This window comes from Garra rufa, chromosome 1 (assembly GCF_049309525.1).
Source record: "Garra rufa chromosome 1, GarRuf1.0, whole genome shotgun sequence".
Classification (NCBI taxonomy): Eukaryota; Metazoa; Chordata; class Actinopteri; order Cypriniformes; family Cyprinidae; genus Garra; species Garra rufa.
The window spans coordinates 74770631-74798052 of record NC_133361.1 but is presented as its reverse complement, the minus strand read 5'-3'; the positions used below and the strand labels follow the sequence as shown (position 1 = coordinate 74798052).

General features: G+C 40.2%; 1 protein-coding gene across 1 annotated transcript; it reads right to left on the bottom strand.

Annotated features, from left to right (window-relative positions):
- Positions 1-13100: 13100 nt before the first annotated feature.
- Positions 13101-21235, bottom strand: LOC141319975 (complement C1q tumor necrosis factor-related protein 3-like). The gene is made up of 4 exons (XM_073833283.1): positions 20986-21235; positions 20706-20810; positions 20372-20650; positions 13101-13195 (listed from the first exon to the last, which is right to left on the bottom strand). Exons 1-4 carry the CDS (start codon positions 21233-21235, stop codon positions 13101-13103), a joined length of 729 nt encoding a protein of 242 aa, XP_073689384.1.
- Between the last annotated feature and the right edge of the window lie 6187 nt (positions 21236-27422).

Genomic DNA, 27422 nt, shown 5'->3' with positions numbered 1-27422 from the left:
ATCACAATGAGATTTATTGCCAAACAAAATGAGTTTGTAACAGTAATCAAATAATTACAGTAGGCTTAATGGTAAAATATCAAAAAATTTAAGATAGTTTACAATACCAGTAAGGATGTCTGTGTAATAAGTTATAAGCTGTGCTATGAAGTCGAATAATAATGTATTCATCTGTAATATAAACTCATACCCAAATATCCAAACATGTTGTTTTTCTTAACAAAGCTCAAACATATTTAGAGTCTTTAGAGTTTGGTGCCTCGCGCACACACATAGCATTGCAAACGTTGCAGTCTGTTCATTATCAGAATGAAATACAGTCAACAAACATATAGATACACTGGCAAATTAAAATTAAGCATATTGCGTGATACAATCCATGCAGTGCATAAAATAGTGCATATTGCATAATACAATCCGTGCAGTGCATAAAATAGTGCGTATGGCGTAATACAATCCCTGAGCTCGGGACAAACACATATTTGGTCATGAGACGAGGATGTCTTAACGCGCATTAAGTAGCCTACAAAGCCTGGTTCGGCCTACATAATTTAGCATTCAAATACATTGCGAATATGGACACATTTCATTGGATTCATGCCGAATGAGAGAGGTAGGCTGCGTGAGAAAAATGCAGTTTGCTTTCGGTTTCGCTTTACCCTAATTGACCATATGCACGGATTACTTTCTTGATATTCAGAGTAACAAAACTACAGCAGTAACAAGGTTGTGTTGTTAAATATAGGCTATTTAATAGCTTTTACAGTTCAAGTTAAAGCTTAAAATATGTAGTTATTATATTTATAGTTCAAATTCATAGAGTGCATTATTTAATTCTTATACCGTTCATATTTAACTTATTTAAAGGAGAACTCCGGTGTGATTTTGACCTAAAGTGTATTGAATCATGATACCGAGTGTAAACGTACCTTGCATATCTCATCTCGTCTTGTCCACTGCTGTCCGAAATCTGGGGTCAGTTAGCCGATGCTCACAACAGCTTGTCAATGCTATTCAATAGGGCATCGAAGGAGCCATGTAAATAAATCACTGTTTTACGCCATTTACGAGGCACAAAGTAGCTCCAGACTTCATTGGTAGACTTCCAAGGGCCCTGACATTTAAAACGAGTCATTGAGAACTTAGAAAAAGCACCGGTAGTTTATTTACAAGTAGATTTATACAGACATCTTCCACCAGGAACAGAGCGGTCGCCGCCATCTTAAATGTAGTCACGATAAGTCGAGTGTCGATCACCAAGGAAACTACAGCCTTATACGTTGATAAGCTGATACATTTCCTTGGTGATCGACACTCGACTTATCGTGACTACATTTAAGATGGCGGCGACCGCTCTGTTCCTGGTGGAAGATGTCTGTATAAATCTACTTGTAAATAAACTACCGGTGCTTTTTCTAAGTTCTCAATGTCGCGTTTTAAATGTCAGGGCCCTTGGAAGTCTACCAATGAAGTGTGGAGCTACGTTGTGCCTCGTAAATGGCGTAAAACAGTGATTTATTTACATGGCTCCTTCGATGCCCTATTGAATAGCATTGACAAGCTGTTGTGAGCATCGGCTAACTGACCCCAGATTTCGGACAGCAGTGGACAAGACGAGATGAGATATGCAAGGTACGTTTACACTCGGTATCATGATTCAATACACTTTAGGTCAAAATCACACCGGAGTTCTCCTTTAATTTGCAGTGAACTATATATATTTAAATAATTCACCCTTATAGGCTGTCTGTGTCTGAGCTTATTATTATTATTATTATTATTTAATGATTTCTGCACTTGCTATACTATATACACTTTAGTGCAGTAAAAGTACTACAATTTATTATACTAGTAATTTTATAATCAATCGAAAAACAAGACGTCTTGAAATGGCAGCTGCAACCAATGAATGATCCTCTGCTGCCATCTTCTGGCTATATGAGTAATTTCATTTTCATTTCATTTCGTTTTCCTTGAAAAGACATTGTGAATCTCACATCTCACATAGGCTAGGTAGCTATTGTGTTTATTGTTTGTACATTATAACATTTCGCTTTATTTACAGGTGTTATTTATGAATGTAATAAATGTGGGTCAGTTCATTTTAATAGTTCGTAAGGTAGTTGTTAAGATTAGGTATTGGGTAGGATTATGGATGTAGAATATGGTCATCTAGAATAGATGCTTTATGAGTATTTTATAAGTAGTTTATGCTAATTAGACCTACCACCCTCCACTGGATGCAGAATGAGCAGTAATAAACTACATTTTGGCATTTTATGACGCCTTGTCCTATTTCTGTGGATATCATGGTGAAAGTGACTCAAAAGTAACATTACAATTTAGAGACTAATTATTTCAAACGACAGTAACTTGTAATATATAATGTATTACATTTTGGACGTAATTTGAAAACACTGCATTTTAGTTACAGATATTTTGCTGAGCGCATTAATCTTAATGCTGGAAATTAGCATTTTTTTGTAAGTAAAATGGATCGTTTCGTTGGATTTTTCAGTTTCAGAACAAGGTTGTGGTAGAAAAAGCAAGTCCAGGGCAAGATTTTGTTTTAAAGCAACTAATCAGAATTAAAGCTAACACATTTCCGAGAAAACCACTGGCTATGGCAAACAAAGGGAAAGTGTAATGTATAGAAAATTTACGGAGCTATTTTTGCATTGGTTGGGAGAGGAAAAACAAGATTATGGAGAGGATATCAGCCGTAACAGGCAATGGATGACAAAACTCTGACCCTAATTGTGTTGGAAATATTGCACATTTAAAAATGTGTGTGCACCACTTTTGTTGGAAAGAAAACAATCCAGTGTCTAAACTTTTAGGCTAGTTTCAGGTCTGTGGGATTTAAGGATGTAGTTGAGCTGGACGTTTAGAAAGGAAACCTGGCAACCCCAGAACAGAAGAATTAAACTCACTGTCTATTTCCAAACAAAGGTGCAACTTCTTCCAGAATGCGTCTGCACCAATCTAACCCACGATCTGTGTTATACATTTTGGCAACTTCCTGTCTAACCTTTTCAACCCGGGTCCGATTAGTCTCTCTATTGCCTATCCACTTTTCCTTTGCCAGATGGTCCACATAGATTTGAAGGTTATTCATATTATCTATGACATCATTCACCCCTTTTCTCTTCTCTTCTGTCACGTCATCTGGGTTTATGCACCGCAGCACAACTAACAAAGCATTACGCAGTGCTCTGCAACATATACCATACATCACTGCATTCGTATTCACGTAGGGCTCATCCTCTCCAAAGTGAACCACCATTTTTGTCTCAATATCCCTGCTGTGCTTCGGGAAAGTGTGTGTTTGCCTAATGTATCCATTGCCTGCTTATTATATCCTAGTAGATTATACATTTTATGACTCTGTATAAAGTCAGTCAGCACTTTGAAATGAAATTTAAGAATGTCATTGTTGAAAACATGTTCACCTCTTTTCGACCTCTTTTCGACTTTTTTCAGTTCTTCCTCCAGGTCACCCTTGAAGTTTGGATCGATGATATGGATCTTTTTTAACGCTTCTTTAATAGCCTCCACTCTTTTCTCTTTCTGCTGAGTGGAAGTTGGAGGTTTTGTTCCCCCTTTGGAACCTTTCATCGCATATTCAGTTATCGTTTCCTTTCTGACCGCTGTAGAAAAAAAAAAAAAATATATATATATATATTGTTCCTTGCAACGATTTAACTCTAAATTAGAATTTCATTTCACTTTAGAGCAGCGGGAAGAGTAGAAATTATATGCACCTCTCCCATCTTGAGGACGTTCAGCTGCTGGTTTATCAGTCGACTTCTAAATACGGAAAGATCAAATATTAAAATTAAATCTATAGATGCCCTGTGAGATACCATATTTATACATTATGTAAAGAATAGCACATGATGGACCATGCTGCTGTAGAAAAATGATCCACCTCATAAAAGACAATTACATTCTTAAAATCAATCACATCCATAAAATCATAAATCATTTCTAAAAAAAAATATTTCCAGCTGATCTCTGATAACAACAGGAGTGTACTAGGATTTTGTTTGTATTAAACGTTTTTTTGGGAATATTAGGGGAATTTGCTTTACTATCTGTCAGTCTTTGAATATGTAATATTTTCATATGACTTACGTGTTTTTTTAAAGGCTCTTTCAGAATGTTTTCAATGGCCTTCTCTTTCTCCTTTACCACTGCTTCATTCCCTTCATACAGAGCCAACACCAGCTCCACTGCCTCTTTTACCGTCCCGATGACGGGAACGATGTCCATGAACCCAATCCACACTATGTCTTCTTCACCCGCGGTAGACATAAATATTTCACTGCATTTGAAAACAACATGTGGGTTTTGGTTTGATAAAAGCACAAAACTCTTACAAAAATGACTGTAACACTCTCTTCTAGTTAAGAAATCTAAACACCAACTTAAAACCGGACTCTTCGCTTTCCTTCGTGTTTTTATCCAAAAAGAAAATCTAAATCATTGCACTGAGATCAAGCAAAAAAAAAAAAAAAAAAAAAAAAAAAAAAATTGAAATGCATTAACACAGTTTTGGGCTCTGAACATGAGTTAATGTTTATTCATGTAACATTGATCTCAGTTGTAAAAAAGAATTGTACTAATAGCTCTTGTTGAACTCTTAGACTTGAAATTGCAGGCGTTCCCCGTTTTCATTTACTTTTTCATCATTGTGTATTGTTTCATTTATTAGTTGAGGAACATGAACTCTTTAGCCTTGATTTCTTTCAAATATTCCTATGTTTCTTAAACGGAGGAAGACGTTGGGTGTGTGAATAATGAATTGAGTTCTGTTTATTTCTTCATCTTGTGGTTTTATATAGCTTTAATGTGTAAATTGGCAAATTAATCTGCGAAAAGTGGGGTCTGGACCTGGGGCCTCATTTATAAAGACTTGTGTAGAAACCATCCTTGATTTTATCTAAGAACTTTTCTGATTTGATCGTAAGAGCGATTCAGAGAAAACGAACGTACCACGAAATCCATGCGTACGCCAGTCATTCGGTTATAAATCACAAATGATCGTGGAATTGTGTGCAGCTGAATGTTCCACCGTCGAAAAGCCCCTGCTTAATTAATTAACATATAAAATGAGCTCATTCCTAAAGCAAAAACTCTGTGACAATGGCAAGTAAAAAGGAGTGCAAGAAATCAAATTATAGTAAGGCTGAACTATCTGCAATACCAGGCATTACCACAAGGAAGCGGTCGTACGCCAAGCTGGAATCTGACGTGGAGATAAGTACTTTTCCACGTTGAAGCGGCGTCCAATCGCCACATACAGGCAAGATAGTGGGATCCTCCGTGACTCGTTTGCTGTCCGTATTAAAGAGTATCTTTGCTAAGTTTTGCTTGCATTGATTTATTTTAAATGAAACACACGAAGACAGATACAAAAAAAAATACCAAAACAATAAGCAATACGGTCAACAGAAAGTTGGCCCCACTACTCGCCAATCATACAAACAAATGAACCGCCACATAAGATATAGAAAACGGAAGTGATCACCAGTGAACCCTCGTGACAGTGATTAACCAATAAGAAAAATAACAACAAGTTTAATGCTCCTACATTCCGGCCCCATGATTATTACATATAAAGAAAAAGTAATAATCATCAACCATAAATCAACAACCATAAACATACAAAATATACAAATTCATATTATAAATACATGTCCATCAATTAATCAGTCCATAATAAAAAATGTCCATATTTCTTCTTAGAAAAGTCTCAAAAAAGGGTCAAAAAGAGTCAGACCAAAAAATTCAAAAGAATCTGTATACAAGTCAGTCATTATGTCCTCATCAGTACGTCAGTAAGTCATTGAGCGCTCAAAAAAGAAAAAAAAAAGAAATCAATTATAAATCTTCTTCAGCTTCAAGTAGTAAGCAAATCTTGGTGACCGGTCTGTCCAAGCAATTATACCTTGTCTTAATCCTTACTTGGCGGATCAAACCTCTTTTGTCTGGTATAGTTTGAATGATTTTACCCATTAACCATGAGTTCCGAGGGGCAGTGTCATTGACAACAAGTACAACATCTCCAACTTGAAAGTTCCTTTTCTTCACAAGCCATTTCTGTCGTTCCTGTAGCTGAGGTAGATATTCCTTTACCCACCTCCTCCAAAACAGGTCGGCCATGTACTGTACTTGTCGCCATCTACGTCGTGCATAAAGATCTTCATTCTGAAACAAACTTGGAGGTAAAGAAGGTTGAGTCTTTAACAGCAACAGATGATTGGGTGTTATAGCTTCTAAATCGTTGGGATCCATTGATGATCTAGTGAGAGGACGGCCATTAATAATGGACTCCACTTCACATAAAAGTGTATGGAGACCCTCTTCAGTTAAACTCTGCCCTCTCAGGACTGAATTCATAATCCTCTTCACTGATCGAATCATCCGCTCCCATACACCTCCGTGATGAGATCCTGTAGGAGGGTTAAAAATCCATCTAATACCCTTTTGGATTAGAACATCACTGATCCTATTGTGGTTCCAGTTTTGTATAGCTTCTCTCAACTCTCGTTCAGCTCCTACGAAATTGGTTCCATTATCAGAACGCAACTCTGACACTTGACCACGACGTGCTATAAACCGTCGTAAAGAATTAATGAAAGAGTCTGTGTCCAATGTTGTCAACACTTCAATGTGTACAGCTCTGATGGACAAACAAGTGAAAATGACTCCATATCGCTTCACAGTAGTTCTTCCACGTTTTATCTCAAATGGACCGAAACAATCCACTCCAACTCGAGTAAATGGTGGTTCATCTGGTAATACTCTGCTTAAAGGTAAGTTCGCCATCTGCTGGCAGCCTGCTGTTCCTTGAAGTCTTTTACAAATCACACATCTGGACAAAACTCTACGTATGGCTGAACTTGCTCCCAGGATCCAATATTTTTGACGTAGTCTAGCCAACATATAATTTCGTCCGCTGTGTCCAACTTCTTCATGAATATGTCTTATAAGTAGCTCAGAAACATACAAATCCTTTGGCAGTATCACTGGGTGCTTCGATTCTTCAGGCATAACTGCGTTATCCAAACGTCCGTACATTCTTATGACGCCTGCATCAAGTGTTGGGTTAAGACAATACAAAGGACTGCTCCGCTTTACTATCTCACCTCTTTGTAAAGATATCAGTTCCTCTGGGAACCTCATCTTTTGGGAAAAGCGTATGATCGCCATTTCACTTTCTTCTAACTCATCTACTGAAAGGTAACCGTCCCCGATACTAGATCGGAATTTACGCATGGATTCATTAATGATATCTTTCAGTGACTGATTTGGTTCAGTGCAAACGAGAGATTCCCTCAGCTGTTTTCTCCTTTTACTCAGGGATAGAAGAATTTTCTTCAGCCTCAGAATCCAGGCCACTGCCTTCTTCAAACGTGTCCATGATGAATAGTAATTGACAAGCTGTGTTACAGTGCCACATCCCTCCTGAGTTTGAACCAGCAGTGTATTAACAACCACTTCTTGTTTAATTTCTGGATCCTGAACCAAACTTTTTCCCAAGTCAGTTGGGCTACTTGGCCACTCCTCCGGTGGCCTAGTAAGAAAGGGAGGGCCAGAAGTCCACATCTGTTCTTTAAGGAATAGATCTACCTTCAAGCCTCTTGAGGCGAAGTCAGCGGGATTGTTGGCAGAATTTGTGTGTCTCCACTGAGTAGTTTTGGATGTTTTCAAGATCTCAGACACTCGATTAGCAACAAAACACTTGAATCTGGAGGACTCATTTTGGATATATTTCAGCACAGCAGTGCTGTCAGTCCAGAACACTGAATCTTGTAATTTCATTTTCAGGTCTCTTTTCCACAGTTGGTCCATTCGACTGGCCAAAGTGGCAGCTGTCAGTTCCATACGAGGAATAGTGATAGATTTCACTGGTGCCACTCGGGCTTTACCCATCAAAAAGGCAGAATGCACCATGTTCCGACCATTATGTAAAAGCAAATATGACACAACGCCATAACCTTCCTCGCTGGCATCCGAGAAATGATGTAAATGAGCTACAGTGATCTCTCCAAACTCTACAGGCTTCAGACATCTTTTCATCTCAAATTTCTCCAAGCCATGCAGATCCTTGAGCCAATTTGTCCATCTCTGTACATATTTAATGGGTATAGCACTGTCCCATCCAACCCCTTCTCTGCAAAGATCTTGAAGGATCCTCTTTGCAGAAAGAACTACTGGAGCCAAAAAACCAAGGGGATCATATATGGCACTGATCACTGAAAGTATCCCTCTTCTTGTAAATGGTCTTTCTTTGATTACTATCTTGAATTTGAAGGTATCAGATTCAGCACACCACTGTACACCGAGTACTCTTTCTACTGGAAGCATGTCATGATTCAAATCAAGATCTTTGACTTCTTTCACTCTATCTTCTTCTGGTATCGCATTCAACACCACACGACTGTTGCTCATCCATTTGGTTAAGTGAAACCCACCTTTAGCACACATTGCCTTTAGTTCTTTATATAGCTGAATAGCATCAGACTCCGTAGGCACAGAAGAAAGACAATCATCCACATAAAAGTGACTCTGGACAACCTCTACTGTCCTCTGGTTAAACATGGCTCCATGGTCATCTGCACATTTTTTAAGTGCATAATTAGAGCAACTTGGGGACGAAGAAGCTCCAAATAGGTGCACAACCATTCTAAATTCATCCAGGTCTTTACTCAAGTCGCCTTTTGACCACCACAGAAACCTCAACAGGTCAGAATCTTCTGCAGGAACCTTCACCTGATAGAACATAGACTCGATATCAGCCATTAAGGCAACAGGCTCCATTCGAAATCTAGTAAGAACACCTAATAAAGTGCTTGTTAGGTCTGGTCCCTGAAGGAGATGTCCATTTAATGATTCTCCCTGAAAAGAAGCACTACAGTCAAATACAACTCTGATCTTTTTCTTCTTTGGATGGTAAACCCCGTGATGGGGTATATACCACACACGACCATCATGCCTCTTAAGTTCCTTTTCAGGTACCTTTTCTGCATATCCTTTGGAAATCACATCCTCCATAAAGGCGGTATAATCTACATGAAATGCAGAATCTTTCCAGAATTTCCTTTGCAGGTTTAAAGCTCTCTGTTCTGCAACTATTCGGTTGTTTGGCAGGACCACATCTTTTCTCCTAAGCGGTAAACCAATACAATAATGGCCATCTCTTAGTTTTACAGACTGAGACACTATATCCATGAACTGAATATCTTCTTTAGACATTGCAACCAGTTCATCCTGAGCAGTTTCAGGGAAATCAGTCCTAAACTGTTGTTTCCAAAGCTCATCCAATTTTGAGACAGATATCCTGTTCACAGTCACCTGAGGCTGGTCATTACAAAAAGTTCCATCTTTTTCCATTCCTTTAAGAGGTCCATTCACCGTCCATCCAAGTATGGTTTTAACCGCATATGGTCCATTCCTTTGACCACGAACAACTTGCCATGGCTCCAGTGCCTCTGGCACATTGGCTCCAATCAAGAGCTCAACTCCAGCTTCAATTAAGGGCAAAGTTACATGATTTAAATAAGGCCAGCGAACAAGATCGCTCTGTGTGGGAATGTTAGCCTTAGATACTGGCATGCTTTTCTGAGTATACACTTCAGGCAAGTAACAATAATGTGTCTGATCCAATCCAGCAACTTCTAAATCTTTGAGAACATAACTGGAAGTCAGTTTGTCTTGATTCATGGTTTTAAGCAGAATATTCAACCTTTTGCCAGACAGATTGAGTTTATTCATGAGACTTTCAGTACAGAAAGTTGATGAACTGCCTGGATCTAAAAAGGCATAAGTCTCCACAATCTTGGTTCCATTCTTAGTTTTAACACACACTGGAAGAATGGACAAGGCACAAGCATCTTCACCGGCCCCAGTAAGACTGTTTGACTGAACTGAGATCAGGGCATTGCCTATTGCTTGCTTTGGTTCGACGGTTTTATCTTGTCGAAAAATATGAAGAATACTGGGGTGTTTAGAGCCGCACACTCTGCATGTAATCCGCTTCTTACAATCTCGACTAATATGGCCTGTACCCAAACAACCAAAACAGACTCTTTTCTTTTTCAAGAATTCCAGCTTTTCTTTATGGGACCTTTTGGCCAACACAGTGCATGAATTTAAGAAATGTTCATCACCACAACAAAGACAGGCCAAACTTGGCTTGTTGGTTTCCTTAGCATCTTCAGTACCAGTCACAGTAACGGTGGTAGCAAAACTACTGCCCTTCATCTTAGAACGATACGGATTTCGACTGACAGATAAAGGAGCCTCCAAAATGTTTCCGAACACAGGATCGGTAGCAATTTTTACCTGCTTCTCTACAAAATCCACAATATCCTTAAATACTGCCTGCGCATTCCGTTTTTCCTGCAGCTCACATGCCACTGCTCTCCATTTATCTCTGAGCTTAAAGGGCAACTTGGAAAGAATAGTTTGCATGTTAGTAGCCAAGTTTAACTCTTTCATGTAACACACATCATCCATGGCATTACAACAGGCTCTAAGGAAAAGATGATAATCCTGCAAAGCCCTAGTATCTTCAGGTCTTATAGCCTTCCAAGAAAGCACTTTGTCCATATAGGCAGACGATATTTTAAGTTCATTTCCAAAATGTTCCTTAAGTAAGGCCTTGGCTTTCAAATAGCCCTGTGTGGAAGCCATATGCTGACAACTTTTGACGAGTTCTCTAGGTTGACCTCGAGTATAATGCTCCAGAAAATAGAAACAGTCACCATAATTATTTGCCCTTTTCTCCACAACCTCCTCGAATGAGCGTATGAAAGATTGATACTGCAAGGGATCTCCATCGAAAGGCAGAATATCTCTGTGAGGAAGTAATGAAGTATTGCATTGTTGTACCAACATAGCAGTAATTTCATTTTGTCTCTCCATAAGACGCACCATATTTCCTTGTTCATCATCAGATAACGATTGCCTTAAAGCAGGTACATCACCACCACGGTTAGAGAATTGCTGTCCACTGAATGATGCACTTAACTGTAATGGTGTTATAGAACTGGAACTTGGTTGTTGCAGAGAGTGAGGCTGAGTATTCTTTACATCCACATCCCTTGTTGAATTACTGACAGACCGAGACTTAACAGGTGCATTAACTTGAACTGATGCTGTTGCCATCACATTGGAGGAACTCATTTTGTCACTTTTCTTTCTTGATTCACTAATTTCCAGATGCACACTTGGGTCTGATATAGCAGCTCTGTACACATTAACCTTAGCCATAGACACAGCTATTTGAGTTTGAAGGTCAATTTGTTCTTTCTTCTTTCTTAAGCGGTCCTCCTCTTCTTCCACCTCATGCTTCCTTTGCAGCATTTGCTGGCGGGCTAACAAAGCTGCCATTTCAGCTTCCACTTGAAGACGAGCAGAAGATGTAGATGATCTACCAGATCGAGAACCTGAAGAAGAGCTCCTATTACCAGACTTTTTACTGCATGTGTTGGAAATGCTATCAGTTGGCTTAATGTCATCCGTAAAATGATCAGAAGGCAATGCATTGCACTCTTCACTTTGAGTCAGAGTTCTTTGTGAATTTGCACAATCAGAGGATGTAACAGCAGGCAATTGATCATGTAAAGAAGATGAATTTTCAGCAACAGACATGGTCTTCATCGGTGTTGCATCTATAGCAGACTGAGGTAACACCAAGCATTCATTCATTTGATCAGACAATGCTAAAGCTGGAGCAGACACAGTTTTCTTGAAGAATTCAAGATCAAGCAGCCATTTTTCCACATCTTCAATAAAACCTTTGTTGAACCGTGAAACTGAGCCATACCATTCGTTTTGCTTAGTTTGCTCCTCAACAGGAAGTAAAGGAATCACACTTTCATGCAACAAGGTGGCATCATCTCTCAGAAGTTTTAATGTCTCCAGTAAAGAATAAACCTTAGGTGCATTTTCACCATTTTGCATCAGATCTTTCATTGAACCAATCAAATTCTTTATTTTATTCACTTTGGATTTGCGATCCCTTTGTAACGATTCAACTTTTAATTCCCACGCCTTTGCTGTAAGCTTACGCTCCCTTATACTCTCGACAACCACATCAGCCTCGTCTTCATCCATTTTCTCTCATCAAAACTTCAACTTTACATTCAGCTTTCACAGCAATCCATTTAAATCACTCGCAATCAACTGCGCGAATCCCATCACTGCATGTAACAGACATGACGTAAACGCCGCGTTTCCAAAGGAATGCAGTTGATTCAAATATGTAGCAGCGCGCTACACAGCCAGCACAACCAACACAGTGTCTCCAATAGACAAGCCAGCAAGCAGATAAATAATAATCTGTTTCACATACCGGTCCAAGTGCTGTGCTTCTCGTGTCCGTTGCCTCCTACAATCCACAGCTGCGTTCCAATACAGCATATAAACGGAGTTTCTTGATAACAAGCGCCGCTTTCTGTTGACTAATGAAGCGGCGTCCAATCGCCACATACAGGCAAGATAGTGGGATCCTCCGTGACTCGTTTGCTGTCCGTATTAAAGAGTATCTTTGCTAAGTTTTGCTTGCATTGATTTATTTTAAATGAAACACACGAAGACAAACAGATACAAAAAAAATACCAAAACAATAAGCAATACGGTCAACAGAAAGTTGGCCCCACTACTCGCCAATCATACAAACAAATGAACCGCCACATAAGATATAGAAAACGGAAGTGATCACCAGTGAACCCTCGTGACAGTGATTAACCAATAAGAAAAATAACAACAAGTTTAATGCTCCTACACACGTCAAAGACGGTTTTTATAAATCTGTACTTTGACGTGGATTTGATCGTACGAACACTCTAAGATCAAATCAGTGCGTAAGAAAGTTTTATAAATGAGGCCCCTGGTCCCGCATGATCAATTGAGATTTGGTTAAGTCCTAAAATGCTATATGACAGATCAGAACAATCATTTATTTAGTCATTTAACATGAAGTCATCAAATAGCTGATCCATATCAATCGCATACAACGGAAGTACAGAATAATTAGAACAATCATTTACACACAATAAATAACAGAGCATCATTTCTATACAGATTTACCCCAGAGCTGGTGGAAACTCTTCCACATCCTGGTAGTGGTCAGGGACATCTGGTTGAGTCCGTTGTGCAGTTTCTAAAGCCATATCTCTAGCTTAATAAAAAAAAAAAAGAAGAAGCGTTATTGTCCCTGCTGAAAAAAACCCAGCTAAAACCAGCCTAGGTTTTGTAAATTGCCGTTTACAGCATAATCAAAATATTAATAAAAATCCAGTTACATTTGTATCCTATACTTTCTCTCTCTGTAAACTTCGATTGTGTCACGGTCACCAGCTGGACTCCTCCAGAGGGCAGAGTGTCCTGTTCTCATTGGTTAGTTTTGTCATGTGACCCCTAGTGTTTTGATATAAAAGCCTCTCCCTTCCCCCTCTGTTTTGCTGATTGTTATTAGCCTTGTTTCGGATTTCTCTTTGGATTGTTCTTTTGATAGCCTGTTTAATAAAGCTTGCATTTGGATCCTCACTCCAGTCGTCCTGACTCCAAACGCTACAGATGCTTCGATTCACTTCAAATCAATCAAATTATACCCAGAGGAAAAATCAGTGTATTAATACTTAACTCAAATTTAGTTACCTTCCCAGGAAAGGACCTTCCTCTTACAAAAATGACATTAATCAGCAGTCTTGAAGAATAGCTATGGTTTTTCATATCTTCATGCTGTGTAGATTAATTATTTTTTTCAGACTTAGTGGGATATGTTAAACAGTTCTCAAGATTCATGTGTTAATGAAAACCACAGATTCGAGAGCAGCCGACTAACTCACATGTGTTTCGTGTTTATTCTAACCTTTTCAATTCCAATAATGGCCACAAATATGTTTTTTTTTTTTTTTTTTTTTAGAAAACTATAGTCGCAATTTTATTATATTGAGTCATGTTTATCATAAAACATGGATTAAAGCATATAAGTTATTGGTATTTAAATAGGATGTTTATGGTGAACTCTATTCTTGAACAGATTCCTGCCACAAGGATCGTAATACCAGCAAATTTGGACCTTGTGGGGACATTTCTCACTACTTTTGAATGAACTCGTTTATCACATTGATTTAAATAGGATTATCTTGCACCATAGTGATGTAAAAATACAAAAATGTAGGTTACATTTAACATTTAACAAAACTAATCGTTTTATAAAAAACAAAGTCCCTTTCGAGGAAATTCTCTTTACTCAGCATCCATATTTGCGATGCCTCCGGATATCTCAAAGTGACACCCCCACATGAAAACAACGGTAGAAAACACTCACCTCAGATTATATCTGTAGCTCCTTCTGCTTGTGTGTGATGTTGGGAGCAATTGCTTAAGGTTTTGTGTTTTTGCCTTCTTCTTGCGCTATTTTCTCTGCCGTTTTTCCTTTTCCTCTTCCTCTTTTACGTTCTCAGTTTTACTTTCGTTTTCTCAACTCATGCTGATTGGTTCATGCCGCTGTCAATCATCGTAAAGGGCATTTACGTTTCTTACATTATAAGTTTAAATAAAACAAGCAGGAACGAGAAATATGCCTTCATTTGTACTTTAATAATACCTTTTTTTTTACATGGGGAAATGGATAACCAGCTTTATTTGATTTTCTTCCTTACTTCTGTGCATAAAAATAATAGTCGTCCACTGCTGTACAGAAAAAAGGGATGAATTAAGTGAAATGCTTTATTCAGAAAGCCATGGTTTATGACCTCAATATGAGTAATACATTTGTGTGGGACTTAACCAATCTGGAAATTAACAAATGAAATATTATTAGACAGAAAAGTTTTTTTTATTTGTTTCTATTATCAGTAAGCAGAGGTGTAAAGAGTACCTGAAAGCCATACTTGAGTAGAAGTACAGATACCTTACTGTAAAAATGACAAGTTACAAGTCACCAATACCAGTTAGACTTGAGTAAAAGTCTTGAAGTAAGTAGATTTGTTGTGCCTGATGAGTCAAGGCCTACAATACAAAACACATTTGGAAATGTTTCTGCAACCATTTAAAAATGAACGCACCATAACAGCGGCCGATTACTCAAGCCTTAATGGACCTGCTCCTTTAAAACAGCTCGTTTTAGACTGAGGGTCAGAAATGAGGGTTAAAAAATGGACATATTTGATTTTATGTCCAAAAAGAACTTTATTTATCAGAATCAGAAAGAGGTTTATCGCCAGCCAGATGGTAAGAGTTCAAGATGGCTTGGATGTGAGGGATCCAGGCAGATGAGCTGAAATCAGTAGTATGTAGGAAATAAGTGACAACAAATATTTGAGTCTCTGTGATCAGTTTTTCCTCTGGGCATTATGTTTTTGGAGTCTAACAGTAGAAGCAGGTTGATCTCTCATGCCTGTAGGTCCCACTTTATCTCCTAAGGTACACTTTAATTACTCTATTTAATTAATTAATTTATTTCTACTTAAAAACTTAAGTTGCTGCCCTTAATCTTTAAATATAATCAAATTAAGTGATTTCAACATGAATCATATTGAAGTTAACTAAAAAGTTTCGATTCGTTTAACCAATTGCTTCACAAAATGATTCACTGTTTTGATGTGCTTGAAATGTGCTTGACCCCTGCTGGTCAGAACAGTGTAAACACTATAAAAACTCCAGCCAAACTGGTCAAAACACATTTTACAAGCCATTGAAATCAGAAGTTTAATCTATCAAATGCAACTATTTATCTAATATTATTCAAAATTAAGTTTATGTGCTCCTTTACCAATTTTCAGGGCTTGTTTAGTTTATGGATGGCTCAGCTAAACCAGCCATTAATAGACTTTTAACTACTATTGTTCCTTTTATTTATATTTCACAAAAACCTCATCAAAACATCTACTTTTTAAAAAACTGATATCAGGTAAAATCCATAAATCTTGACCACAAGGGAGGTGATGTCTTGGTTAATCCATTATATTCTTGTTATATATATATATATATTTATAGCATTATATTCTTCATCTTGCTGGGAACGTATAGCTCGCCACTCCTGAAGGAAATAAAGTAAAACTGTGAGTCACAAGTCATTAATAGTTACAACCATTGACAACATCAAAAATAACTTCCCTCACATGCAGGTTTACAGATTCTGTAGTCTCAGCGTTGAAGGAGGTTTCAAGTGCTGTAGTATTGGAGAAGACAAGAAAAATGACAAAGACTCACTGAACGGTAAGGAATTTACTTGAACTCTTACCTAACATTAAATGTGCCCTGTGCAGAAACATATGATTTATATTAAGGTAAAATTAAAGGCCAATTCAACTGAACATGTCTTAAAGAAATGGCTTGTTCATTTGATTATTTAGGCCCAGATTTACTAAACAGGACAAATTAGCATGAGAACACAATGCACTGATTTTGGAAAATACTGTACTGGCACATTGATGAGCACAGGTTTTGTTATGCCAAAGAAGGGTTGTGTTGGAGCAAAATGTCAGTAAATCTGGCCCTTGGATTAGGGGCTATATAGAGCCTGCTCTTTCCAATTGCTTTTTTTGAGGTCTTTCACGCTATTTGCATGCACTTTTGCTATCTTCCGTCCTTTGTCTGCTCTGTCAACAGCTCATCAGCTAATCCTATACTGTATATAAGAGATCATGTTTAATACAGCTCACTACCAAGTTTGGTTAACAACAAGTCCTGTTTTTAAAAGGATTTTTTTCCAGTATTTAAAACACTTTAATGCCCACCAAGATTGAAAATTGTCCCTCTGATAGCTGTCTGCTTCTTAAACGCTCCTATGAGTGTTTGCATAGGCACTTCAGGCTTTCACTTTACAACAGGTCTTTGTTGCATTAACATTTGTAGGTAGTCACTGACATATCTGTTGCAAAAACACAACGTCCAAACAGATGCGTTTAATTTAATCAGTAACTACACCACCAGGAATGGCAAAAATGACTTTTGTTCACTGTTTCTTCGTGTCTGCACACTCACAAATTCATTTTTTTATTACGAACGAAGTATAACAAGGAAATCATTGCCATGAACACGAAACAAGCCTGTGATTTGCAAATAATGCAGCTACAATTACAGTGTAAACCTACATAGTTTACTTTTACAGAAATTATTTTATTACCTGAAAAGCAGGTCAGGCCGTTCTGAGATTTTGGCGCACTCCTCGAAGACCATATGTTTAAGGCGGTGCTTTGAGTACACAATTAAGATATCTATCAAATAATTTTGACTAGGCAATGTTAATTCTAGATATCTACATTCAAATTCTTCCTAGTCACAAAGCTGAATGCGGACATCTCCAAAGAAAGATCCTCCTAGTCGAAAATCTGATTGAGATATCCAGAATTAAATTGCAGATATATTTAAATAGGTTTCGACTGGGAAGAATTCCAATTCAAGATGTATACAACTGAAATTCGACTAGTAGTACATTATTTACAGATATCTACAAGTGTATTTGTGGATATCTTTAAAAATGACGAAGTAAAGATATCTCCAATTGGATTATGACTTGTGAATGGTGTAGAATACACAAACGCCGGAAGGGGAAATGGGTGAAAGCTATGAATTTGTCGGTAAAGAGAAAGCAAGTTATGGAAACAGAAGAAAGGATGTCATTTTATCTAGTTTAAGAATAGGACATGTAGTATTAAATAAAAATCTGCATATAATAGGGAAACATGAAACAGGCTTCTGTGATAAATGTGGATTACCAAAAACGTTTTTTCTTTTTAACATGTGTGGCATATGAAAGGGAAAGACATCAGATGTTCAAAGAACTACAACTGATGGGAATTAATAATATATCTTTAAAGAGAAAAAAAAAATTAACCGAAAGAGTTTGACGACTGAATGGCTGTCAGGGTTGTGTGCAGGACGAGACGAGACGAGAGACAAGATTAACAATTAACAATATATTTTATATAATACTTCAAGAAGAACAATGCAGGAACAGGCAGGATCAGGCAGGAACACTTACACACACGACATCCAACGTTAAAGACCGACATGAACTGAAGATACAAACAGACTTTTAAAGGGTGACTAGATGATTACACACAGGTGACACAGATGACTAATTAAACACAGGTGATGGGGATGACAGGCTGATGAGGGTGAAACCAAAAATGACAAAATGACAGGGGGAGACCAGATGAACAGACAGGACTGTGACATTACACCCCCCTCCGAAAAGGCGCGTCCTCGCGCCGTGGGGAACAACAAAAAAAAAGAGAAGGGGAGCGAAAAAAAACAGAGTCCATATGGGAGGAGGCTTTGGCGGAGGACGGCACCCCTGGAGGGGGACAACAAACAAAGTCAACAGAGTCCAGGGGGGCGACGAAGGTGGGAGGAGCCAGGGAAGAAACAGGAGGGACCCGGAGCAGGAGGCACAGAGCAAGACCCAGGCCACAGCCATGAAGATCCATAGTGGAGCCGACGGAGGGAGGAGCCATGGTGGAGGATGGGCTGACGACTCCAGGGGTCCGACCGACAGAGGCAGAGCAGGTGAAGGATGAGCCCGAGGCGGAGACGGAGAGCCGAAGATCCTGGGCGACACCGAGGATCCGGAGGGCCAAGGCGGAGCCAGAGGCTCTGGCGACCAAGGCGGAGGCGGAGATCCAGAGGGCCGCGGTGGAGCCGGAGCGACAGAGGACTGAGGTGGAGCCGGGGGGAGGGAGGAGCCCAACGGAGCCGATGGGACGGAGCGACGAGGCGTAGCCAGAGGAGTAGAGTCCGTAGGCGATGGCGGGACGACAACCGACCAAGGCGGAGCCGGAGGGACGAGGAAGCCTGGTGGAGCTGGTGGGCCGACGGGCGACGCTGAAGATGAGGGAGCTGAGAGCCGTGGTGGAGCCGGAGGGTCGGAGGGCCGAGGCGGAGTTCTGGACTCTGAGGCTGGAGGTGGAGATGAGGGATCCTCCAGCCGAGACGCCGATGGAAGCTGGCAGACCTGCGGCGAGCCCACTGCACAGATGGAGGACTGAGGGTGAGCAGGGGGACTGACAGGTGACAGCGGGGTTTCTGGAATGCTGGATGGAACCAGCAGAGATTCAGGATGGCTGGACGGAACCAGCGGAGATTCAGGATGACTGGACGGAACCAGCGGAGATTCAGGACGGCTGGACGGGACCAGCGGAGATTCAGGACGGCTGGACGGGACCAGCGGAGATTCAGGACGGCTGGACGGGACCAGCGGAGATTCAGGACGGCTGGACGGGACCAGCGGAGATTCAGGACGGCTGGACGGAACCAGCGGAGACTCAGGATGGCTGGACGGAACCAGCGGGGATTCAGGATGGCTGGACGGAACCAGCGGGGATCCATGATTAGGCAGAAGAGGGCGGGTGGGTGGGAAGTTCAGGCAGGCCAGTGTTTCTGAGAAGAAGTCTATTAAATCCCCAGAGTGTTGCTCAAGCTCACCCCCAGTGGTGGTGCAGTGGGCAGGGCTCTCTACCGCCCTCTCTTGCTCCACGCAGCACTCCACCGTCGCAGATGTAGAGGTCGGCTCACGCTCTTGGTCGGAGGTTTTGATCCCATCGGCAGTCCATACTGTGGCCGCTCCGGGCTCAGGCTCTCCGTCCGCGGTGAATGCGGGCTCATACTCTGCATGTCGGGGTGATGTTTGGCTGGGCTCTGGGTCTGGAGTGGGGCTGGTGTCATCCTTCGCGGTCAACGAAGCTCTGCTGGACACCAGCACCCACTCGATGTAACCGGCGAGGCTCTCTCGAGGACCCTCCCCGGACAGCTGCGCTTTAGTGGCGATGTTAAGTCCTGCACGGAAGAACGTGCACAGGCAGCGGTCCGGGTAATGCGTCATCGGCGCGAGGTACATAAAGTCACTTATGTGGTCCTCGAGAGAGCGGTTCCCCTGCTCCAGCAGGATGATGCGGACAGCAGGGATATTCATAAGGGAAAAAAAAATAAAACAAACACTGATTCAAAAAACGGAAAAGAAACGCAGGGGAAGACGTCGTGAACTGTTTTGGGTCGGTCTTTCTGTCAGGGTTGTGTGCAGGACGAGACGAGACGAGAGACAAGATTAACAATTAACAATATATTTTATATAATACTTCAAGAAGAACAATGCAGGAACAGGCAGGATCAGGCAGGAACACTTACACACACGACATCCAACGTTAAAGACCGACATGAACTGAAGATACAAACAGACTTTTAAAGGGTGACTAGATGATTACACACAGGTGACACAGATGACTAATTAAACACAGGTGATGGGGATGACAGGCTGATGAGGGTGAAACCAAAAATGACAAAATGACAGGGGGAGACCAGATGAACAGACAGGACTGTGACAATGGCTGTGCTAATTTATTAAAACCACTGAACAATGTGACATTCTCTTTATCCCAGATCCATGAGTCCTTTCCTAGTTTGATATAGACTTGATCTCCTTTATCCAACAGCAGCGTTAAGCTATTTCCTCCATTCGCTGGAACACCATTACTCTTGTGTTGTCCTGCTGCTGCTTCTTTCATTTCATTTCTATACAAGGTCAGCACTGTTTCACTTGCAGTTCCACAATGGTAGAAGAAACTGAAATAGTAAACTCCTCGCAGTGGTGCTGTGAAAATCCCTGTTAAAGATTGAGATACAGATCTCATTGATTATACAAGTGTGTTCATATTGTCTTCAGCAGTGTGGATGAACAATACCAACGTTAATGCAGACATCCTTGTAAGCCAATGTTGAATCTACATTAACTGGTCCAAAGAAACCATTTACTCCTAATGCAGCAGAAAATGCCACCTTTGGTCTGTCTGAAGGGAACATATCATAAATATAGATATCACCCTAGACTGTTTTTATTTCATTTGATACCATTTCTTGGAAACAAATTTCACAGAGAAATCACTTGTAGATTTCACAATTTCTAAGTAAATCCTCCACCAATTGTGTGCCAGTGTCTTAGGTCTTCATAGACATCAGTCTCACCTTGCTTTCCCATTTTGATTTCCTCAATCTGAGCTTCACTGTTACTAAGTTTAGACATCAGCTCCTGCTGACTGATTTCCAGAGCGTTGAGTCGCGTCTCTGTGGCTTGTAATCTCTCTTTTGTTGCTCCAAGTTCCTGCAGTAGGTCTGTGAATAAAGGACAAGTCAGCTCTTTAGTTTCATTCTGAAGAATGGTGAATTCAGAGGAGACCGGTTCTGTTGCACTGAAACCTGCGGCATTTGGTGCCATTGTTGCTCTCATTCTTAAGGCTATAGCTAGAGTGTTAGAGATGTGTCTGCTGTATGTGCATATATTTACAAGAATGTTGCAAAGGTGATGCTTTTATACTGTTTTTATGTATTCAGTAATTCACACGTAATTAACAATTTAGCCAATGACAGGCAGCATGCAGCAGATTTTATATGACTTTGCTTAAACTATATTGTTTTATTACCTTTATGCTAGCTTAATGATTTACAAATTGATTATAAATGCAATACAGATAAAACAGCTGTTAGAATGTTAGAATATATATTGGTGCTGGGGTGTTGGTTTTAGCTGGTTTATGCTGGTCCTTTGCTGGTTTATGCCGGTCCTTTGCTGGTTTTTGCTGGTCCTTTGCTGGTTTATGCCGATCTTTTGCTGGTTCATGCCGGTCCTTTGCTGGTTCATGCCGGTCCTTTGCTGGTTTATGCCGCTCCTTTGCTGGTTTTTGCCGGTCTTTTGTTGGTTTTTGCCAGTCCTTTGCTGGTTTATGCCGGTCTTTTGCTGGTTTTTTGCTGGTTTATGCCGATCTTTTGCTGGTTTTTGCCGGTCCTTTGCTGGTTTATGATCAAGGACCAGCATAAAACAGCAAAATACCAGCATTAAACAGCTAAATACCAGCATAAACCAGCAAAGGACCAGCATAAACCAGCAAAGGACCAGCATTAACCAGCAAAGGACCAGCATAAACCAGCTAAGGACCAGCATTAACAAGCAAAATACCAACGTAAACCAGCAAAGGACCAGCATAAACCAGCATAATACCTGCATTAACCAGCAAAGGACCAGCATAAACCAGCAAAGGACCAGCATAAACCAGCTAAGGACCAGCATTAACAAGCAAAATACCACCGTAAACCAGCAAAGGACCAGCATAAACCAGCAAAATGCCAGCATTAACCAGCAAAAGACCAGCAAAATACCAGCATAAACCAGCAAAATACCAGCAAAATACCAGCATTAACAAGCAAAATACCACCATAAACCAGCAAAGGACCAGCATAAAACAGCAAAATACCAGCATTAACCAGCAAAAGACCAGCGAAATACCAGCATTAACAAGCAAAATACCACCATAAACCAGCAGAGGACCAGCACAAACCAGCAAAATACCAGCAAAAGACCAGCATAAACCAGCAAAATACCAGCATTAACCAGCAAAGGGCCAGCATAAACCAGCTAAAACCAGCATAAACCAGCAAAGGACCAGCATTAACCAGCAAAATACCACCATAAACCAGCAAAGGACCAGCATAAACCAGCAAAGGACCAGCATAAACCAGCTAAAACCAGCATAAACCAGCAAAGGACCAGCATTAACCAGAAGAGGTGAAGTCCAACTGCTACAAACATGCTCCAGGAAGAGCTGGTGGTGGTTAAAAGAAATAAAACATTTAAAGAGACATTTAAGTGTTGTCACACACTTGCAGGAGTGAGACATGAAGGCAGGAGTACACAATATAACAAGGACTTATTAAATAAACTAAGAACATAAATCCAGGGACATAGAGAGACAAGGGGAAATTGGAACAATGGACTATTTAAACATACCCAAAGGGGAGTGGTCACTAAACAAGACAGGTGTACACAATCCACGATAACGAGGGCAAGGCTGAACCAAATAAACACTGAACCAAAGGGGGAGACAAAGGAACAAACCAAATCGATGGGAACACAGGGGGGAAAAACACTACAAAACAGACCACAATGCTGACACTAGTGTTTACATTAATCCAATATTTTGGTTTTCTACTTGTTCGATTTATATCTGTTTAACAAAAATGTAAACTGTTACAGGAAAAATTGAGTACTGCCACAATAAGAATGCTTCTGGAAGAGCAGGTGAACAAGAGAGAATAAAAATAAATAAAAGATAATTAAACATGTGTGTTCACTTTTATCCTTTACATTGGTTATGCTCTTGTTTGAAAAATAGCTGCTTAATATTAATGTAAATCTTTGAGAAAATTGCTACATACTCAGAATTAACTACATTATACTGTACTATTTCCATTTTCTTGCTTAAATAGTAGCCACACAGGAAAGACATGCAATTCACATCCAGATAACATTGAAGGCGTAGGTTCAACTTTCATTTCAGAACTATTTTTCAACCATGACGGGACGGGACAGGATGTCTTTTCAATGGTTGTTAAACGTCCAAATGTTTAAGGGGTCTTCCTGTTTCATCTGAACAAATGTAAAATCTTTCACTTCTAGCAGGAAGTGCAGGGTGGAGAGAGCTCAATGCACTTCAAATGCTCACAACACAAACTAACAAAGAAACGAGACATAAATAGACAGTCCACCTGGGAAATGTTTGAGGAAACAGCAAAGAGACAAACATGGCTCATACATTTACAGTGGTGTAAATTCCAGGTTCAGAAAGTAAAAGGCCTCCCTAGTTTTTATAAATTTTTGCTCCAATCGACTGGATTTGCTAGTTAGCACAGTTTTTCAGCCAGAGATGGAACTAAACCTGTTGAAAAAAACAGCATGTACTGGTTAGGTAGGTTTTGGTGCTGGGATGCTGGTTTTAGCTGGTTTGCTGGTTTCAAAGGACCAACATAAACCAGCAAAGGGCCAGCTAAAACCAGCAAAGGACCAACATAAACCAGCAAAGGACCATCATAAACCAGCTAAGGACCAGCATAAACCAGCAAAGGGCCAGCATAAACCAGCAAAGGACCAACATAAACCAGCAAAGGGCCAGCATAAACCAGCAAAGGACCAGCATAAACCAGCAAAGGACCAACATAAACCAGCAAAGGACCAACATAAACCAGCAAAGGGCCAGCATAAACCAACAAAGGACCAACATAAACCAGCAAAGGACCAACATAAACCAGCAAAGGACCAACATAAACCAGCAAAGGACCAACATAAACCAGCAAAGGGCCAGCATAAACCAGCAAAGGACCAGCATAAACCAGCAAAGGACCAGCATAAACCAGCAAAGGACCAACATAAACCAGCAAAGGACCAGCATAAACCAGCAAAGGGCCAGCATAAACCAGCAAATGACCAACATAAACCAGCAAAGGACCAACATAAACCAGCAAAGGGCCAGCATAAACCAACAAAGGACCAGCATAAACCAGCAAAGGACCAACATAAACCAGCAAAGGGCCAGCATAAACCAGCAAAGGACCAACATAAACCAGCAAAGGACCAACATAAACCAGCAAAGGGCCAACATAAACCAGCAAATGACCAACATAAACCAGCAAAGGACCAACATAAACCAGCAAAGGGCCAGCATAAACCAGCAAAGGACCAACATAAACCAGCAAATGACCAACATAAACCAGCAAAGGACCAACATAAACCAGCAAAGGGCCAGCATAAACCAGCAAAGGACCAACATAAACCAGCAAAGGACCAACATAAACCAGCAAAGGACCAACATAAACCAGCAAATTACCAACATAAACCAGCAAATGACCAACATAAACCAGCAAAGGACCAACATAAACCAGCAAAGGGCCAGCATAAACCAGCAAAGGACCAACATAAACCAGCAAATGACCAACATAAACCAGCAAAGGACCAACATAAACCAGCAAAGGGCCAGCATAAACCAGCAAAGGACCAACATAAACCAGCAAAGGACCAACATAAACCAGCAAAGGACCAACATAAACCAGCAAAGGGCCAGCATAAACCAGCAAAGGACCAACATAAACCAGCAAAGGACCAACATAAACCAGCAAAGGACCAACATAAACCAGCAAAGGGCCAGCATAAACCAGCAAAGGACCAGCATAAACCAGCAAAGGACCAGCATAAACCAGCAAAGGACCAACATAAACCAGCAAAGGACCAACATAAACCAGCAAAGGGCCAGCATAAACCAGCAAAGGACCAACATAAACCAGCAAATGACCAACATAAACCAGCAAAGGGCCAGCATAAACCAGCAAAGGACCAACATAAACCAGCAAAGGACCAACATAAACCAGCAAAGGGCCAGCATAAACCAGCAAAGGACCAACATAAACCAGCAAAGGACCAACATAAACCAGCAAAGGACCAACATAAACCAGCAAAGGACCAACATAAACCAGCAAATGACCAACATAAACCAGCAAAGGGCCAGCATAAACCAGCAAACGACCAGCATAAACCAGCAAAGGACCAACATAAACCAGCAAAGGACCAACATAAACCAGCAAAGGGCCAGCATAAACCAGCAAAGGGCCAAGTTCAAGTTAATGAGATAAGTCACTAATTAAAGCATGATTGTGCATTAGTGATGAACACCTGCTGTAATTGAGAATTACACACATATGTGTATATATATTTTTAATATTGAAACAGTACAGTGGCATTTGTTTGATAGATGCGTCCAACTACACACGAATAGCGTGATTTATTCGTGCAAGTCGCGTCTGGTGTGAACGCACCTTAAAACGATTCTTAGAAGCTTTAAGAATACGGGCCCAGAATTAACTAACAAAGACAAAACTACAATAGTCTATTTACAGACAAAACTGACCTGCACTCAAAGTCCTGAACAGGACAGTTTTGCCTCTCTGCACCACCTGGGCACTTTCACTCCATTCTCGAGTCTTGTATCCTTTTGGTGGAAGCACTGAGCATGCACAAGGCAAATCGCAATTCGATTCAAAACAAGACAAATCAATTCATGACTTTATTTAAGTTTTATTATTGAATAGCGAATTTGGAAATAATTACTTCAGTGCATTTGGCAGACGAGGACAACAACAAAGAACTGTAGGGCAGCGGGCCAAATTGGCTCCCAGGCCACCGGGAATTCTCCCATTGCTCCCTATGGCCAGTCTGCCCCTGTGTGTGTGCAACAACTAGAAGAATAAGATCTAGAGAGGAAGTGTTCATAATTTCACACTATCTTTTACAAAAATCTGGATCCTCCCCTCCAATTGTTTGAGAGCCCTGAATCCTAGGACCGCTGGGAACCTACATATAAGACTTTGAATTACTTTCAAATGTAGTATGTCCTTGTAAATGTTGTTTGCTATTCTTTACCTCTAGGGTCCTTGTAGGTCATTTCAGCATCTGGACCAATCAGACACGGTTATTTGTTACATTAATCGGTAAAACCAACAAGCCAACTATATGTGACCCTGGGGCACAAAACCAGTCTTAAGTAGCAATAGCCAAAAATACATTGTATGAGTCAAAATTATCCATTCTTCTTTTATGCCAAAAATCATTAGGATATTAAGATCATGTTCCATGAAGATATTTTGTAAATTTTCTACCATAAATATATTAAAACTTGATTTTTGATTAGTAATATGCATTGCCTTGAGAACTTCACTTGGACAACTTTAAGGCGATTTTCTTAATATTTAGATTTTTCTCTACCCTCAGATTGGAGGTTTTCAAATAGTTGTATTTCAGACAAACATATATACAATAAATCAATGGAAAGCTTATTTACTCAACTTTCAGAGGACGTAAGAATCTCAATTTTGACAAATGTACACTTCAGACTGGTTTTGTGCTCCAGGGTCACATATGTGCGAATTCTGGAAACAACCCCACAAAGCGACCAACATCCCAAAAGGGCTCGGTTGCCAGGAACTTATCATTACGGAAATGTCCACGATCAGACACGTCTCTCTCTTCACTTTGAATCCCCATCTCTAAATTGTGGCCCGCAGTTACTCAGAACTGCTTACTCAGGAGAGTGCTCACTACTGGTGGCTGAGATAAAGACAGTGCTCAAAGTATTCATACCCCTTCATTTTTGTCACCTTTTGTTTTGTTGCAGCATTTTGTTAAACTGCTTTGAATTAGTTTTTCCCCACATCAATTTACACTCCATACACCATAATAATGACAAAGCACAAACCAGATTTGCAAATGTTACAAATGTATGAAAAATAAGTAGGTTGCATAAGTATTCACCCCTTGACTGAGTCCATAGTTGAAGTAGCTTTACAGCCTCAAGTGTTTTTGGGTCTGATGTGAGCTTTGCACATCTGCATTTGGCAATTATCTGCCATTCTTTGCCTCACCTTTTCACCTCTCAAGCTCTGTCAGCTTGGATGACATTTTCTAGAGTCCTAGTTGTTCCAGTCGTCTTCCATTATGCTTCTGTCAAATTTCAACACAGCAGATTTGTTTCTGAATTCTTCTCTAGATCATCACCTTAACACAAGTCTGTCACTGAGCTCTACAG